This window comes from Diceros bicornis, chromosome 31, assembly GCF_020826845.1.
Source record: "Diceros bicornis minor isolate mBicDic1 chromosome 31, mDicBic1.mat.cur, whole genome shotgun sequence".
Taxonomy (NCBI): domain Eukaryota; kingdom Metazoa; phylum Chordata; class Mammalia; order Perissodactyla; family Rhinocerotidae; genus Diceros; species Diceros bicornis.
The window spans coordinates 4,483,810-4,502,456 of NC_080770.1; the positions used below are offsets into that span (position 1 = coordinate 4,483,810).

Here is an 18,647-nt window from a genome sequence, read left to right on the forward strand (position 1 = left end):
AGTCGAGCAGTTGGACGGAACTCGCGTGGCCAGCAGAGCCTGGAACACCCGCTCTCTGGCCCTCTGTGGAAAGTCTGCCGACCCTTGACCTAGAAGATGGGATAATTACACCTGTGGGAGCCTCAGCTCCAGGGCCCACCCGCCTGTCTCAAGGTTCAGAGAGAAACTGCCCGTTGGACGATGCTTTGCACAACGCCTGGTGCCCAGGCCGTGCTCGGCGAACTTGAGCTCTTCTGTGGTTGAACGAGGGGAGGGAAAGCCGCCTGCCGTGCTCTGCCGGCCTGGGGTCCAGAACGTGGGTGATGCTCTGGCTGGACCACTGCTCTTAAGGATACTGCGTTGCGAGGCGGTCTCAGCTGCCGGTAGCTGAAAATGAGGATTAATGGACGCTGCCTTCTTGGAGAGGCTCAAGGCCCCTGCAGCCCCTTCAGTGGAGGGCTTCGGATTTCTCTTCCCCATCCTCCTTGTGTGCCCCTCTGAGTGGCGGTGACAATGCCCCCGGATGTGGGCCTCAAGGCCTGCGGCCCCCGAGCTGCCCGCCCACCGGCCACCCGCTATTGTCTGCTCGGCCGGTGGTGTGGCTCGGGCCTGGGGGCTGGCGGGCCGGGGGACTGTGGGAACGGATTAGAGGCCCTGGGCTTGCTTCCCCCTCTGCATAAACTCCTGATCAAAGACATTCCTGGAATGACAGAGCCCTGTGTGCTGCCAAGGCCGGCCCAGCGTGCGGGCCACACGCCCCACGCCGCCCAGCCGCCGCCCAGCACAGGCGTGCCCCCCGAGCCCACACTGCAGTGTGCACTGCTGCTGTTGGCCTTGTGGTGTGATCACCGTCCCCCACCAAAGGCAGAGCCAGGACGCGCGGGCGGCGAGGCTTCCAGGAGGCCCTGGGTGGGATGGGCTCAGGCCCTGGCACTGCAGCGGTGGCCCCCCAGGGGCCTGGCACTGCCCACCTCTGCAGGGGCAGCTGCAGTGCGCGCCCACTCTGGGCCCCCGCTTCTGCCCCCTGTGGCCCCAGCATGGAACTGACTTGCCTTAGCGCACACCGCCCTCTCCTGGGGCCTCTGGGCCTCAGGATGACCGTGGGTGCTGCTTGGGTCCCCTGGCGAGGCCCCCTCCCCCCGACTCTTCACGACACGGGGGCCTGCCACCCCACCCCGGGTCAGGCAGGGCTGTCCCTCTGCAACTCACAAAGCAGGCTGGGGCTGACCTGTGGGATTCGGCCTGCTGCCCCCTTCCATTCAGCTCCCACTTCTTAGCAGCTGCTGTTTGCCAGGCTGGGAACGGGGCAGGCAGAGAAGGATCAGCGAGGTGTCTGTCCTCAAGGGCTTAGGGCCCGGAACAGGAGACACCCAGGTATTCCGATTCCCAGACCTCCCAGAGCCAGCTGCCTGGGGCCGGGGTGGGGACCGCCCTCAGAGGGTCTTACGCAGCCTTGAGGGAGAGCAGAGGGGAGGGCGGTTCAGGCACAGACTGGCCGGAGTCTGGGGTGTCATGCAGTTCCATGGGCAGAAACTTCGGGGTGAGAGGAGTCTGAGGCTGGGGGGAGAGGAGGGTGAGGCTGGGGAGACGTGGGCCAGGTCCCAGCACCTGGGATGGAGCTAGAAGCGCCAGGAGGGTTTGAGCAGAGGGTGGGGGGCCGCCTGGGGCGGGCGGGCAGGGCAGGCCCCAGGTGAGTGGCGGTGGGCCGAGTGAGCACGGGAGTTTGGGCCTCCGAGAGGGGCAGCGGGGATGCCGCTGGGAGGCTTTGTCTCAGAAGTCCCTCACGGGCCAGTTTTATTTTTGCCATGTGCACACACAGGGCAGACAGATGCCCCCCAGGGGATGGGGCCTTCACTACCACCCCATGAGGGGATGCAGGCGCCCCAGGGTGCTTTGAGAGGTCTGGGTCTGCGGCATAACCGAGAGGAGGAGCCTCAGAGACGCCTCTCATGGGGGCTGCGCACAGAGACGGCATCATGGGGGACTCCGGTCCCCTCCTCGCTCGGCCCATTCTGGCCCCCCACCCCCTGCACTACACAGGGCCCTGGCTCTCCCAGTCTGGCCTCTCCCTCTCCACTCTGTCCTCCTGGCAGCCTACAGATAGATCTTCCCTCCTGAAAACATCAAAATCCGTAAAGCGCCCTGCTGACCTCGCCCCCCGCGTGCTCCCCTCCCGGCGTACAGCAGAGCAGTGCTCCTGCTTCCTCTTGGCCGACTCTTATTGAACCTAATCAAGTCGTACCCTTACCCCCTCCCCCGAAACCCTCCTCAAGATAACCCGAGGCTCTCGGGGTGTCAGAGCCACCGCTCAGCCCCCCGCTATGTGGGGGGGTCTCTGGGGACACAGAGACCGCCGATGTCCCTGGGTCCCCTGTGCTGGGCCACCATGATGGTGCAGACCTGGACCCCGCCTTCAAGGCACCTCCTCCTGCTCCACCTATCCCTTGGTCTCCTGCTGGGCGAGACCCCCTTTTGGTGCACCCTGCAGGCTCCTGGGGCAGGCAGCCTTACCTCACGCCCCGTACACGCCCGGCGTGAGGCTGCCGTGGGAAGGCAACAGTTGCAGCCTCTACACCCCATCTCCTCCCAGCAGCTCCGGTGCCCGTGGAGAACCGACACGGCCACCCTCATGGGTTCTCGGTGGAGCCCCTGGAGGAGGAACACCCTCCTGGGCAGGGCCGGTACCCAGCAGGTGCCTCATGAAGGCCACGGTGAATTGACCTGACAAGCAGTGACATCTTTGGCATGTGACCCAAGCTTCCTCGTGGCTCCAGAGCACTCACTGAATTCTCCCACAGCCCAGGACACAAGGGGGCCCTCAGCTCGGGAAGAGGCCCCGGCCCCGCAGAGCGGGGACCATGGCCTGCTGATGCCTTCCCGGTGCGCTCCCTGGTCCCCACTTCTGACGGGCTGGCAACAAGGCCGGTCACGCGCCTCTGAAGCCTGGAGGTGGCCGTCACAGGTGCCCACTAGGCCTCCTGGGTCGCCGGGCCTGTGTAAAAGGCCACAGGACCACGACCCAAATACGCGCTTTGCTCTCCCTGCGCTCGGGATGCCTCAGGACCGTGATTCACCAAGAGCAAACAGCAGTTTTGAGCCAGGGGAGGGTTACTGAATGCTGGCTTTATTTTCCCATCTGCAAGTGACCCAGGAGAGCGAACTGGCAGAATGTGGGCTGGAAGACGGTTCTGATCGGTAGGCGCGGTCACCTCGCTGGGGCCAGAGCTGTTGTCCTAGGTGGTAGGAGCACCTGCAAAGCCATCCCGACTCCTCTCAGGCCCCTCCCACCGCGTGTCCCCCTGGTCTGGGTTTCCTCCGAGCTGGGAGAGTGTCATGTGCTCCCTCTGCATCACCAGTGGCTACTGGGCGATGTCAGGAGACATTTGTGGTTGTCACAACTGGGGACGGTCCTGTCATTGGGTGAGTAGAGGCCAGAGATGCAGCTTAACACCCTACTGTGCACAGGACAGCCCTCCATGACAGAGGAGGATCTGCCCTGCTGTCAGCAGTGCCCAGGCGGGACCCCCTTCCTGCCTACCACCCCCCAGCCCAGGAGCAGCACCAGGCCCCGCGCTCCCTGCCCACCCCAGGAAACAAGCAGGCAGGCACCAGGGTTTTATTAATTTTATTTCTAGACTTTTCACGTTTGTCTTGTTTTCTGCTGGAAACGTGCCGGTTACATGTCTGTGCTGGGAAACGCCACGGTGTGCAACCAGAAACACACAGACCCCATATGCCCACCCACCAGAGACCCTCACAGACTTGCTGGTCACAGGACAGGCTCCCCTGTGCTCCCAGACCCGCCACCGGCCTTTCAGCACACAATGTCCACCCCCCCAGGACAGACTGTCCCTCCAGGACCCTGTTTGGTTCAGACACAGAGATGCCGCAGCCAGAATGGTTGAGGTAAGCGGAAGCAGTGTTCCTGCAGGGCAGGGCGGGCGGGTCCTGGACCTGCCAATGGCCTTGGAGCAACACGGGCTGACCCTGCTGGGGCAGGGCTGCAGATGGTACAAATCCTTTTGGTTCGGCAGCGTGCTAGGCGACTCCGGGGCACACAGCACCGTTAGCTGGCTTCATTGAGATTTGGAGTCTCTTTAAATTAGCATGATGCTGTAATGAACAGAACAGAACACTAGCACATAGTTAACAGATTTAACACACCCGAAACTTGAACGATTTCAGAAGCTATTCATTTCACTCATCCCAAATGACTGAGTCTTCCAGCACAGCACCACGGTGGCACGTTAAGACATACTCGTTACAATAATAATAATAATAATAATAATGCAACTTTCATAGCTACACGCAAAGAACGATACAGCGGTAAAAACTACTATGATGGTAAATCCCAGGTCAGATGGAGAGTCCAGCATAACAGGCGCAGGGAAAAGGAAACGGACACAGCCTGGTCCCGAGAGATGCCGGGGGGCCGCGTGAACTCGGCCCGCAGCCCGTCCCCACCAGGCCCGTTTTGGGATCTCGTCCGCGTGTCTGTTTGCCGAAGCAGGAAGCCGCGGGTCAGACAGAACCTGACGGCCGGGTCTACATATGGCTAAGTGAAGCATGAGGTATTGTGAAACAGGAACCTTTTTGGAATAGCGCAGTAATCACATTAAGTCAAAACTGATCACATAAAAAAAATCTACAAAAAAAAAAAAGGCATCCATCATACATTTTTCTATGAGAAAATTATAATGAGAACATGGCAGTATATGACACTGTAAAACAAAACAACTGATCCTCCAATAGCAGCAACACAATGTGAAAGATACAGAGAAGCGATGTCAGTCTTTCCGGACGAGCTGGGGAGCCATCGGTAGCAGCGAATCAGCAGAGCCTCAGCCTGTCCCTCGCGTGGTCCCCGCGCCTCCCCTCCACACACTCGCTCCCTCACATCCTCCCTCCGAGCATCCCGCTCGGTGCTCACTCCACCTCAACACTCCCCACATCACAATTACAGAAAGGAACGTAGTCACCATGTGCAAATCGTCTATGGGTTGCTAAAATGTTCTTAAAAGGAGAGGGCAGGGGGTAAGAATTTACTGGAACTGAACATGTTTCGAGTACCCTAATTTTCCTTGTAACTCTGATGCCCCTCAGATTGGATCACGTTGGGAAATGCCCAACAGGCCGAATCAGCCAAATCCACGTGATTTTTCTGCTTCTTCTAGGGATTCTTTTTCTTTCCTATGAAAGGATCTGACTTTTATAAACTGTACTGTACCTGCAACATCAAAGGCAGAAAGGGGTGTGTGTGTGTGTATTTAAATCAAGGGGAGACTGCATTACTTTATAACTCATACTGGCCTTAACGAACATCCTCTGCAATAAATATTCTTTTTAGCCTTAACTATAAATTATATATTTTAGTGTTTAAAAACCTTCCTAACCCTTAAACTACGAGTTCCCTAGGTAAACCTTTAAGGCCCCTACTTTCAAACACCAGTTGGCACCAAAGGATCCCTAAAACTTCAACTTCTCTACAGAAAAAGGAACACATCATCCTGGCAGTGTGAGGATGCACGTCTTCTCCCTCCTCCTGACTGGAACCTAGCCTTCCCAACATCCCCCTTCCGCTGACACCACAGTGACATGCACTTGCCTTGCGATCCTGTCCGCACACAAGTCCGTGAATATTCCCAAACCATTCCATTAAGAAATTGCTCCCCGCCTCCGCACACAACCTAAACAAAGATAGCGCCTCTACCCACTGGACCGAAAGTGCTTGGAAATGGAATGGTTTAGAATATCGAGAAGGAACAACAACAAAAAAGGAGCTGTGAATTTCACCTGGATGTGAGCAGGCTGCAGGTCTGTGGGGTGAAAAACCAGCATCTCATCAACAGGCAACTACAAAAATATGAAGATTACAAAAATAGAATATATTAGGTTGCTATCGCGGTTTCTCTTCCTAGCAGCGGACGCTAGGAGCCGGAGGGTTGGCCTTCCATCACCACGATGCTGGCCGGTGCCCGACGCACCTCGAAGGTGGCCGGTCCACAGGCAGAAATGATTAGCACTTGACGATGCTGAACTCTACACTACTCTAACCGAGAGGTCACACCAGCCACTGACAAGGTGGAGAGGTTACACGCCTACCTACGAAATAAAATAAACACGCACAATGACTTATAAAGTGACTACATGCAGGAGCAAGCAAGATACAGGATGCTGAGAACCGCCTTAAAGCTGTGCTCCTTAAGAAAAGCACAAGGGTATGTTTTTCTATCTAAAACCCTCTTCTACTTTAAAAATGGTTTGCTGACTTGTTTCTATTTTTTTTTAAAGGTTTTTATGCTTTTTGTTTTAAACACAGAAAGAATCAAATCTAATCCTCCCCTGCAGAATCATTCCTTGTGTTAATGCCTATCCTTACAACACAGAGACACAAACACATTAATATAAAAACTAGTTGATTATGGGGTATAAAATCCTCTATTTTTGTAGCACGACCCTCCTCCCTCCCGGCTCAGGGTTATGCAAATACTATTTTTTTTCTCTCCTTTTTTTTTTTTTTTTTTAAAGACAGTTTTTCCGGTACTTTTTTCTTTCGCTTAAGTCAGAGACGGAAGGGAGAAAGAGCAAAGGAAAAAACCGACAGCAGGGAGAAGGAAGCTTTCCCTTCTGGTGGTGACCAGTCCTGGAGAGGACGGTCTGTCAGGGGAGCACCTGGGGCCGGCCCCTCCCTCGCCGCCGGCGCCCTCAGATGTTCACGTCCCGCACGTCGGTGGGCGTGCAGGCCAGGTCCACCTCCTCCTCCTCCTCCTCCTCCTCCTCCGCAGCCTTGGGGTCCAGGTTCTGCTGCTGGGCCTGGCGCAGGCTGGACTCCAGCAGGGCTTCAATCTGCTCCTGGCAGGCCCGGAGGCAGTCCTGGGCGAGACAGACAGACAGGGGTCCTCAGCAGGGGCACGCAATGAGGGGCCGTCCCCCAAACGCCGCCTCCCCAGAAGCTGGTGAGCCTCTGCCCCAAAGCCCAGGACCGGCAGCACGGGCCCCATTTGGCCGCCGGCGGCCCCGGCCCCAGGAGCCCACAGGTCAACCAGGCGATGGTGACCCCACCTCGGGACCACAGGCTTCACAGGCCACGGGGCTGCTGGCCGTCTTCAGGGGCGCAGACAGACGTGCCCGCGCCATGCCTCCCCGGCCTGCCCCCCGGCCCCAGCAGGACCCTGGCCCCTCGCTGGAATTCCTCCTCCGCTGGGCTCAGATCTCGGGCCCCGCCGTTCCCACCAGCCCCAGCGATGTCCTCGGCGAATTCAGCCATTTGATCCCAGACGGGAGGCCCTCGGAGCTCTGCTTTTCGGACTTAACCTCCGCACGTCAGCCCTCGCGGTGAACCCAGCCTTCCGTGATGAATGGCCGTCAGAGCATTAGGCCGCGCATGACTGAGAACGAATGTTGGGTGGCCCGGGGGACCTGGCCTGTTCATCCCCCTCCGTCCTCTCCTCTCCCGTTCGGGCCTGCGTCTCTGGCAGCACTCTGGCCTTGCCCCGCGCCCGCCCGCTGCAGGTTCCCTCTCAAGGCCACCACCCTGCATTTTCAATGGGGAAGAGGAATCCGAGTCTGGGGGCCACTCTTGGTCTCACTGGGGGCACATCTCCCCGCAGCTCAGAGGTGCCTCTCACAGCCGAGTGGCCTCATGGCCCCCAGGGTCTGATTAGAGGCTGGTCCAGGTGTGGGGGCCACCTGTCCCAACTCCCCAGATGGCACACTGGGGCTTCTATTCCAGAACTAGTCTCCAGTCCAGCCTAGAAGGCAGACCTGCACCCTTCCAGAAACAGGCTTCAGCCATGGGCCCACCACGGGGAAGGCGCTGCTGAACTTCCAACCAGCTGGGGCTGGACACAGGGGTTCACTGCCTAAAGGGAGTGGAGCGGGCCACAAGGGCTTCACAGTGACTCCCAGGTCTCCACAGAGCTCTGTCTTCACAGGGGGTACTTTCCTGCCCCTGCCACCTTTTTAGTATTAATCATGGCAAATCAGGGAGGCAGGGGAGGTGCCAATAGCCCCATTTTACAGATGAGGAAACTGAGGGCTGGAAGGTCTGGTGTGGAACCCAAGATTCCTGATGCTATCTCAGGCTTCGATCCAAACACCCAGCGCCCACGAGGGATCACACAGCCATTCCCTATGATTGTCTGTGGAAGGCATTCTGTCCGTGGTGTTTCCAGCTGAGAGGGAGATACGGGGATGATGCTGGCCCCCAGCCGCTGAGCAAGGATGCTCCAGCCCCCAGGCGGCCGCCTGAGCCTGTGATGTGAGCCCTGAGATGGAGAGGGGAGGCCCCCTCCGCCTCCAGGAGCTGCCTTGTGTCTGGGTGAGAAAGCTTCCTGCTTGGGGGGAGACACCCAGGCCGGGCAGCCGAGTGGCGCTGGGCAGAGCACAGGCAGATGTCTGTCTCACCCCCTAGCCCTCCTTCCGTGAATTGCACCAGTGAGGTGGCACCCGGCTAGGGGCCCCCCAAGCCTCCGGACGTGGGGCGGGGGGGAGCACCAGAAGGCAGCCCGAGCCGATCTGGAGCGGGGTCAAGGTGGTCACCGGCTCCCACACTGCACACCCACGGAGGCCGCCGGTTGACCCGCCAACCCCGCTGGTCTAATTTGGCAAATGCCACAAACCCTTGTAATTGTTATTTTAATTCTTTAAGAAAAGAACTGGGGGTAAAACAATGGCATTTTTAAGAAGAAAGACACAACTAACTGGGCTGTAACAGCAGCAGCCTCTCTAATAGGGCCGTAAAAAACAAGGTTGTCTCTACCGGCCCATTGTCCCGTCCCGAGACCTCACAGGAGCCCTTTTAAAGCATCTCTTTATTGGCCATCCACAATGTCACCCAGACAAAGCTCGACCGGGCCCCAGCTCCACACCCCATTAGGGCACGGATCATTGACTGGCCCGCCGTGTGGCCCCTCTTCCTGGACGGCTCCCCAGGGAGGGGTTTATGGCCCCTGCCTGCTCCCGGGAGCCCCAGGGGACGCCAGCAGCCTGTGAGGACCTCCTGGCCTCTCAGCAAGTTCCCAGAGGTGCTTCTCCTTCCAAAGCAGCCCCCGGGGGGAGGAGAGTAAAGCTGGCACCCTGACAGCCTGTGGCAGGTCCTTTGCCTCTGAACGCAGGCACCCACCCCTTCCCCGTCACCTCCAAGGGTCTTGGCACCAGCCATGGCATTTCCCGTCAGTGAACTGCAGCATCGGACCCCCAGCTTCTAGACGTTTCTAGTACCCAGTGCTCCGCAGGCCCCGGCGAGCCAGTGTGGGAGTGGTGCACGCGATCACTTACCGGGTCACACTTAATCACTTTGGAGAGGAACCGTGTGAGGCGGTGATAGGACAGGAAGCCGTTGGCGCTTCCCAGATGCAGGCCCTGCACTGCGGCCACCACGCTCCCCGCAGCCACCATGGAGGGCGGGTTGGAAATGAACTTCACGTCTGCGGCAGAGGGAGAGAGAGGCAAGAGGCCATGAGTGGGGGACACGCCACGGGATCCGGGCACCCCCAGCACCAGCCTCGTATCAGGTGGCTTGTCCCGCAAACGGCCAGGCTGGGCGTGTGGGTTTCGAGGGGCAGTCGCTCTAGTCATGACCCGGGCGCTGGAAGGGCAGGAGCCGGGCTTGGGGCGCGCCTAAGGCGAGCCTGTGAGGCTCGCTTACAAACAGCACCCACAAAGCCAACCTGGAAAACAGCCCCTGGAGGAGACAGCAGAGGCCTCTGGAGGGGCCGGGTGGCTGAGGGGATGTGGCCGCATTCGCATCCTTTCAGCATCATGAGCTTCGTGAATGTGTGGCTGATTCACAGAAATGAAATAGAAGATGCAAGCCCACAGGGGAACCGAGGTGCTGCCTCTGCGCTAACCCTGAGTCCTGCACTGCCAGGCCCAGGGGACCTCACCTGCACAGGGGCCCAAGCTGCACCCAGGCCAAAGCTACTCCCCAAATTCCTGGAGGAGCCCCCTGTCTACCCCCCAGACCCATGTCTGCCTGGGAAGATGAACCCAGGGCGGCCCATTGGCCTGCAGGAGCTCCCTGTGGTCACATGCTTGTCCCCACTCTCTCTTCCCCAGGGACGCCACGGGGGTGTAGCGCTACTTCATTACTTCACCTGCCAGTCGGCTGCCCGCTCCCTCACCAAACAAACTACAGGGAAACTCGACAGGTGGGAGGGCCCCGGCCCCCTCTGCGGGGCCAGCATGAGCTCACTGATGCGGAGAGCGTCTGCTTTTCCTTCTAAGGGCAATCCGCAGGCCCCTTGCACACCCCTAAAGTAAGGACATTTAGGTGGCCATGAGGGCCGGCCCCGTGACTTAGCAGTTAAGTGCGCGTGCTCCACTGCTGGTGACCCGGGTTGGGATCCCGGGCGTGCACCAACGCACCGCTTCTCAGGCCATGCTGAGGCCGCGTCCCACATACAGCAACTAGAAGGATGTGCAGCTATAACACACAACTATCTACTGGGGCTTTAGGGGAAAATAAATAAATAAGATTAAGTGGCGATGAGGTGCCCAAGCCTGCTTTTTTTTTGCACCCAAGATGGAATTATGGGTGGAGAAGGCCAGAGTTCAGCATCTTAATCAGGGGCCCTTGGGCCTGGAGCCGGGCGCCTATAAGGGCTGAGCGTGGCATCTGTCAGCCCCCATCGCCTCCTCTTGCGCCATTGAGCACCCAGGAACGGGGGCTCGGGTGAGCTGAATGGGAGGGGGCTGGGCACAAAGGGACTGGGGCCCCCAGGGGCTGGGGCGCATCCCCACAGCCCATGTGAGACTTCATCCAGAGAGAATAAACAACTTCGGCCTTGTTCAAGGAAGCGGGTGGCGTCAAGGGGGGCTGGGAAGAAAGGCAGCCACCCTGAAGGGGCGACAAAGCCAATTTCTGGGCACTGCGACGACTCAAAAAAGAAATCCCTCACAAGGCTCGCCACCTCCTTCCCCTTTAAATGGGAGCCATTCCACCCAGTCTGAGAGCCGGGAGCCGGGAATGAAAAGCTTTTCATTGAGGCAAATCAGGCCGGCACACAGGAACTGTGCGGCCCAGCAACAGGTTCTGACCGGCCGCAGCCCGAGACCCCATCTATAAGGGAGGGAAGAATCGGGGCAGGCTGCTTCCGAGGCCCATCTCGCCACTGAAGTGTGTGTGTGTGTGTGTGTGTGTGCGCGCGCGCGTGTGAGTGTGTGGTTGGCGGGCTTCTGTCTAGATAAGGAGTGGTCCCGATCTCAACGCTGCCGCTCCAACAACTGCTCCTAGTCACTGCCCGGTTGTCAGGAGCCCAGCCAGCCACGGCGAGCCCGGTCCTCGGAGCCGAGCGCCACTGCTGACCCTCGCTCAGACCCCTCCCTCGACCTCAGTTCCGTGCCAGCCTCAAACGGCACTGATGATTTCGTCACCTAACCCACCGCAGCTCAAGGAAAGGCTCTAGTGTACGTGGCTGTACACGGACGCCGAAGGAAAAGCAAATCCCAGCGCTGGGGGTGGGAGACATGTGCACATGTGCAGTCAGTCAGGAGGCCCCGTCTCTGGGCCACACAGGGCAGGGGGAGCAGAGCCCCCCTCACGCACCTTTAAATGGGCCCCTGGCCATGGGGAGGGCAAAGACATTTTCCTGGACTTCTGCTCATGCTTCCACCTCACGAAACCTGTCTCTGTTTTTTGAACTGCAGTTATGTCACTCTCATCTTGAGAGAGGTCCCCTTGTGACCAAGGGCATGGCTGAGTCTCAGTTATGTTCAAAACGTGCAGGCACGGACCAGGACTTGGTAGGCGGGTGTCGCTCTGCTCCTCCGTCCGCCAAGGGGCCCCACCCTGGAGTTCACGCATGTGGAAAGCTGAGTCACCTTCAGCCCTCCCCTCACCTTCACCCCAGGTGTGCCCAGGTATCTGAGCCCGGGCCCCACCCCAAAGGCCAGGGGCTGCCTGCTGGGCCCAGCGTTAAGACAGAAGGCCAGTGACCCACGGCAGCTTGAGCCCGTCTGCAGCCTCGGCACCACGCTCGCTTCCTCGCTGCCTGCGCACTGCACAGGCCACACACCCCGCTTCCCAGGGGTCCTGGGAGAGAGGGAGCTCCAGGCTGCCCCAGCCACCCTGGGGGGAGAGCGTGCAAGAACCGTTCCTCGCATTATCTCCAGGAAAGTTTGCCGTTTCTCTGAACCACTTTCAGCTCCATAAAAGGCTGCCTGGAAGTCTCTGGAGGCCTCTCTCCTCTGAGGCGCCCCAGCCAGAGAACGCCTCCCTGCCCGCTTGCAGGGCTGGCCCCTGGAGGCCGAGGGGACGGCAGCGGGAGGCTCCCCACCCCCAACCAAGGGCCAGCACTTTGGGACAGGAATGCCTGGGGAGGGGGGTGTGCCCCCACCCCTCGGATCCGTCCAGCCCAACCACGTCCTTGGCATCTCTACCTGCACCCCCCCACCCCCCCACCCCTGGAAGGACTCAGAGAAGGAGGGTAGGGACGCTAGCAGAATCTTCCCAACTCTTGCCTCACTCAGAAATACCAGCCGCCAGAGTGCCCAGACACCAGGAGGGTCAATGAGAGGCCAGGTCAGGGGGCCCTGCCCCTTCTGGGGAGGAGCTGAAAGACACCCACTCCCGCCTTGGATGCCATGTGGCCCTCAGGTCACCCAGAGCGAGCCCCAAACAGATGTGACAGCTGAGGCCTGACCAGGGGCAGAGGTGGCCCACAGCACAGCCGGGTGGGATGGGGCATGGGTCCCCGGTCAGGGTCTCCAGTTCTGTTGGACCCAGCTCATGTGGTCAGAGAAGAGGAAAGACGAGGTCACAGGGGGTCAGGGGCAGGGCTGGGGGAAGGCGGGCACGAAACACGTTGGGCTGCGTGTATCTGTCTCTCTCTCTCTGCACTGGGTTCCAAAAGGCTGCCTGCCTGGGGGCTTGGGCCAGGCCAGTGCCAGGCAGGGGCCTCCAGGGACCGGCCAGAGGCGTGCTAGGGGAGGGTGGGCTGGCCCCCGCTGCCAATCACAGCAGCCCAAGCCCAAGCCCCTCCAAAGGCCCGCCCAGGGCTCGGCTGAGCGGAGTGGCCCGTGCGCCCCTGGCGGGGCCTCCGGCGGCCGGGCTCCTCTGCCGGCCGCCCCCGCACGAGGGCTGCCGCGGGCCGCCCAGAGCACGTGGTGCAGGCCCTGCCGGCCGGCCTCCCCACCCCTGTAGGCGCCCCTGGCAGGTGGCCCAGCCTGGGAGAGGCCAGGAGGAGGCCCCCGCAGCTCAGGCTCCTTGAGGACACGGGGAAGGACTGGGGGGGGGGCGGAGACGGGGTCGGGGCGGGGGGGCAGGCCGGGCGGCCAAGGTAAACCCTTTCCAGCACAGAGTGGCCACAGCCGGGCCCCTGCCTCGCGTGGGGAGCAGAAGCCCCGGCAGCTGGACCCGGGCAGGCCGGCCTACCACCGCCATCGCGAAGGCACTGCATGGTAGCCGCCCGCCCCCGGGGGGCAGCACCCCTCCATCCAGCACAAACCGCCCAAGCCCTCTGCTCAACAGAACAGAGACGGAGGAGCGCTTCCCAGGGCAGGCGGGGCCGGGGGAGCATCAGATGGGGAAACTGAGTCAGAGGGCAGGAAGCTCCGCCGGGGGACCCCCAGGGAGGCCGGGGCAGCAGGCCAGCCGCCCTACCTGTGGCGCAGAGGGCGACGAAGGTCTGCGCGTGCTTGCGGATGATCTGTTGGTTGTCCTCCGCCACCGGCATTTTGGAGAGGAAGTGCTCGATGAAATCGTGCGGGGTCATGGCTGCCAGGTTCCATTTCAGCTTGTTCACCAGGAGCAGCTCCATTTGCTGTGGAAACGGGGTGGACGAGCATAAAGAGGCGCGCAGGGCAGCCGCGGGGGCGGGGGGACAGGGGCCTGGAGAGAAGGGATGGGGGATGTCGGGCTCCAGGAAGAGGGGGACAACACGCGATCCCAGGTCAAAAAAGAGAAGGTGCCGCCGGCAAACGCTCCTGCTCACGGTTAAGCCGCCTGTTCCCAAGTGGACACAAAAAAGACCTCCCACACCCGGGACACGCCGCCCGGTCGTAAACGCGCTGCCGCCGCTAGAGGGCGCGCGCCGCCCACTTTTCGGGCGCGTCCGGGGCGCAGACGCGGTGGGAGTCCGAGCGAAAGTGCGAGGTGGGGCGGCGGGGACGGCGGCGGGGACGGGGGGCGCCGGGGGTCGCGCCGGCTCCTCGAGGCGGGGGCCCCCAAGCAGTGTGGCCGCCCGCCCTCGGGGCCCAGGGTCTGTCAGCAGCCGGCCGGGGCCCCCCACCTCTGCACCTCCCCCACCCCCGGGGTCCCGCGGCTACTGGGGCGTCGGTGGGCGGCGGGGGTCGCGGGGTTACCAGCAGCTCGTCGGGCCGGATGGAGTTGTCAGTGTAGATGCACAGCTTCTCGGCCGTCAGGGGGATGGTCTCCTTCATCTTGGAGGCCACGAACATGCAGGTAGCCCCCAGCAGCTGCAGGCGGCTCTTCTTCACGGGCTCCAGCGACAGGAAGCGGTCCAGGTAGTTCATGGCCAGCGGGAAGACCTCCTCCTCGCACTTCTGCTCCTCGCAGACCTGCCGGGGCACCGGGGCCGTGACCGCCGCCGCGCGCGCGCCGGGCCCCCTCCGCGGAGACCCCGCGCCCCCCACCCCGCGCGCGCCGGCCCGCGGGGCCCCGAGCGCGCCGAGGGTCGCGGCAGGGGGCCGCAGACGCTTCCGGGGACGCGCCCCCTCCCCCGGGTGTCCCCAATACCCACCCACCCTGAAACTGAAAGGGAAAGTCCCCGCGAGGCTGGCACGGCGGGGGCGGGAGCGGGCACGGCTGGGCGGCATGCGCCGCGCGCGGGCTGCCAGCCCCCGAGACCCCGGCCCGCGTGGGGGCTCCGGGGCCCGCCTGGCCGGGGGTCGGCACGAAACGGGGTGCGGGGCCGCGGGGCGGACCGCGGGGCCGGGCGCCGCGCTCGCTGCGCCTGCGAGACACAAAGGTGGCGTCCCAGGCCGCCGCGCCGCATTTCCCCAGACGTCATCTTTTCAAAAAATATTTAAAAATATAAAAAAATTATTTGAGTACATAAAAAACCCATGAAAATGACCCTCGGACGGCCCTTTACCCAGTCCGGGGGTCGGGAGCTCGTTGCAGGCTCGGGGGAGAGCCCCAGGAATTAAAACTCGGCCCCCCCCCCTCCCCTTGGGCGCGGGCGCCGCTTCCCTCTCGCAAGGGCACCACGCCGCACTTTCAAAAATTATTTTAAAATACTTGCGGGCGCCCCAGGCACCCACTGAAAGCCTGAAAATGTGACCCGGGCCCCCGGCTCGCTCCACACAGGTCCCCCAAGCTGAGACCCCTGCAGACAAGGGTCAGTCCCTAGCCTCCTGGGGGCCACGCGACCTTGCAGCCCGGCGTGCTCTCCGGCCCAGGCTGGCAGTGCGGGGCGCCCCGGGACTCGGTGCTTGAACAAAGGGGCCCCCCTTCCCGAGCGGGGTCCCCCCAAAACTGCCCGCGCTCTGTCCCCGCGCCCCTCCCGGCGGCCGCGCGGCCCCTCGCGGCGGCCCCAGCGCCTCGCCGGCCGCTCCCCGCCCCCACCCTGCCCCCAATTATTAATAAACACTTTTGCTTTGCAATAAAAGAACAAAGATGGCGCATAATACTGGCACGAGCGGCCCTTGCATACGTGTCCATGGGTATTAATTTAAAAATCAAATCTATGCCCCCTCCCCCTGGAGCTGGCGGCTCAGTGGCCGCGCGGCCGGGAGAGGAGGCACAGCCGGGCACGGGCGCAGGCGGGGGTGCGCGGTGGCGGCCCAGGAGGGGACCATAAGGGGCGCCCAGCCTGCTGGCCCGCACCCTCGAGTCAATTGGGGTGCCCCTGGCACGGGCTTTCCCCGAAGGCACCCCTCCCCGACCGCTCCCCGCCCCCCCCAGGAAAGAGTATTTCTAATTCCCCCACCCCCTCCTCGTGCAAAAAACACCCACAATATCTATGTATTTTGAAAATACGACTCCTAGCAACAGTCCCGCAAACTTCAAAGTTGGGGTGAGAGAGAAGGGAGGGAGACGAGTGGCAAAGAAATGTGGGTCTGAGCAACAAGTTGCAGGAAAGTCTCAAGAGAACCGCCGAAGCCCCGCACCTCCAGCATCCATGTGGCCACGATCTTCCGCATGGACGGCAGGATCTCCTTCTGCACACACTTGAAGTAGGACACCGAGGGCGCGCAGGTCTCCTCCGCCTTGAGCATGGCCCGCAGCACCCGGTCGTTGAGGAGGTTGGCATCGGGGTACGCCCGGCGGATGGTCTCCCCCTCGCAGCACAGGAGCTGGTGTGCCATGGCTGGGGCTCTGCTGGGTGGCCTGGGGCGGGCGGTGGGTCCCCGGGGCTCGGTCTGGGCTCGGCTCTCGCTCCTGCTGCCCCGCGCTCCCTCGAGCTCTTCTGCCCCTCGCCGGAGCGCGCGGACGCTGCTGCTCGCTGCTACTGCGCCGACAGCCCTCTGGAGGCTCCAGGACTTTGCAACTTCCAACAAAACTCCCCTGTAGTCCGTGTGACGTTACTGTTGTTAAGCAGAGATCAAAGCCGGGCAGAGAATGGGAGCGGGGGTGGGGGGGGCGGGGGCGGGCGCAGGGGGAGGGGGCGCGGGCGCCGAGCGCTGGGGAGCGGCGAGGGGCAGAGCCCAAAAGCCATCCCGGAGGCGCCGCGCCTGCCCCGCGGCGGAGTTGCCCCCGAAGCCCGGTTTTCATAGAAATGCAAATCGCCCCATGGCTGCCTTTCTCCCCGCTGGGGAAGAGGGGTGCAGGGGGGTCTGTCCTCCCCGAGTGGGTCCCCTGGGATTTTGAGGGTGGGGTGGAGGTGGCTCTGCAGAGAGGGACAACTAGGAGGGCGGGCAGGCCACACGCAGCCGGGGAGACCGCATGGAGGGGGGACTCTGGGGCTCGGCGACACCCTATATCCGAGCCGGGAGAATGGGCGCATTTCCGAGAACGCCACGAGGGCACCCACGGGCGAAGAGGCCGCCAAGGAATCTCAGCGTTTACATCTTCATTTTCATTAACACGTGTAAATTTCAGGAACCATTTAACGCTCAGGGACGTAGGGCAGAGCCCACACTCCCGGTGGAGGCTTCATTCCGGCGCACAGGGGGGTCGTTGCAAATGCCCAGGGGGTAACCCTAAACGTTAAAGGGATTTCAACCTAGCATGCGCTAGCGCAAAAAATAAAATAAAATAAATGCCCGAAAATTCCAGCAGCAGCCCAAGATGGTGGCCAGCATTTCCTTCATCCTGTCCTCCTCGCCGGGGGGATCTCCGGGCTGTCTTCCCACCTTAGGCAGTCCATCCTTGCGGGGGTCTCCAAATGCCCCCCCCACCACGTCCCGCCAATTTAACAGCTGGAAAAACACCACTGAATGGAAGGCTGCAAAACGGGTCTCTGTCTTGTCTCACTTTTTAATTAAAGAATAAATTAAATCGCTGGAACTATTAGTCGCCTCTCTGCCTGGGAGAAGACCACCGGAAGCGTCCTAATTGGTTTTGTTAGGGGTGTGGACACCTTATCACCTTTAGAATTTGCCCTGGGGCTGCATTCGTGAGCTTGAAGGGGATGGCAGGAGCTTGCAAAAAGTAGGACAATTATTAAGTTAAAGAAATGGGTGTGTTGATCTGATAATTTTAAACAAAATCTATATATGTTCGTGGTTTTATGAGAGGGTCCCCAATATTATCGCAACCTTCAGAGACATACAAAAGAATAAAGTGTTTTTTTAATCAAAGATTCTTCTTGGTGCATTTTTTTTAATAAAAAGACATTTTACCCAGTCTTAACATTTTTTTTTACAGTTTTTACACTACCTGCCCCAAATTAAGAAAACTGTTCATTTACTTCCCTCTGAATACAGTTTAGTGTCATCAAACCACCGGATCCCCTAACAGTAAAGACGCAAAGAAAACGGATAAAAAAGCCCCCTCCCCTTCACAAGGGCGCACGCAGCAAGATAAGACTCTCCGCCCTTTCGGGGCTGATTGTTCCTGCGCCCCCTCCCCCGCCGGGAATTAGGGTTACTAATATTCAGGGTCCGGGAGGGTAATTACCCCCGGCTCACGCCTCCGAAGTGGTGGGTGGCCCGAACAGGGAGCGCCCCCCGCCGTGTCCCCCTCCCCGGGCACCCACGCTCACGCCGGCCCGGGGGCACGGCGGAGCCTCGGAGCATCAGCCCGCGCACGAGGGCTGCCGACTGCTTTTTCATTCATAAAATCCCGACCGGGCGGCCGCCCCGATGATTTATGGGGCCGCGCGCTCTCGCCTGGCGACTCCCGTCCCGGGGGGCGTGGGGGCCCGAGCCTCGCGTGCGCCCCGGCCCTGCCCGAGGCGGGCGGGCGACAGCGAGGGGCAGCGGGGCATAAGGAGGCTCGCCCACTCCGGCAAAAGGGGCTCCAGGTCCAGGAGGGAGCTTCCCCCCAACCCGGGAGAAAGACAGAGGAAACTGGAATTAGCATGAGCCAATGGGGGCGCGGCGCTGTTACTAGGCGGACCGGGCAGATCTCGACGAGGAACTTCGTTGATTTCCCCGCTCAGGGACGGGCGCAAAAGTGCAAGCCCAGCCGGCGAGCGTGAAGAGCCGTCCAGGAACCCGCGGGGGAGGCGCTGGAATTTGGAGCCGGGCAGGGAGCTCCAGCCGCCCAGCCCCCACCCCGGGGAGCCCCGATCTGCGTGTCCCGGAGCCCCCGAGGGGGC

At 61.1% G+C, this 18,647-nt stretch overlaps 1 protein-coding gene across 1 annotated transcript; it reads right to left on the bottom strand.

Moving 5' to 3' along the window:
* Positions 1-3,587: 3,587 nt before the first annotated feature.
* CCND1 (cyclin D1) lies at positions 3,588-16,414 on the bottom strand. Its single transcript, XM_058526188.1, has 5 exons — positions 16,054-16,414; positions 14,284-14,499; positions 13,583-13,742; positions 9,259-9,407; positions 3,588-6,852 (listed from the first exon to the last, which is right to left on the bottom strand). The coding sequence occupies exons 1-5, from the start codon at positions 16,249-16,251 to the stop codon at positions 6,685-6,687; spliced, it is 891 nt and encodes a 296-aa protein (XP_058382171.1). The 5' UTR covers positions 16,252-16,414; the 3' UTR covers positions 3,588-6,684.
* Positions 16,415-18,647: the final 2,233 nt, after the last annotated feature.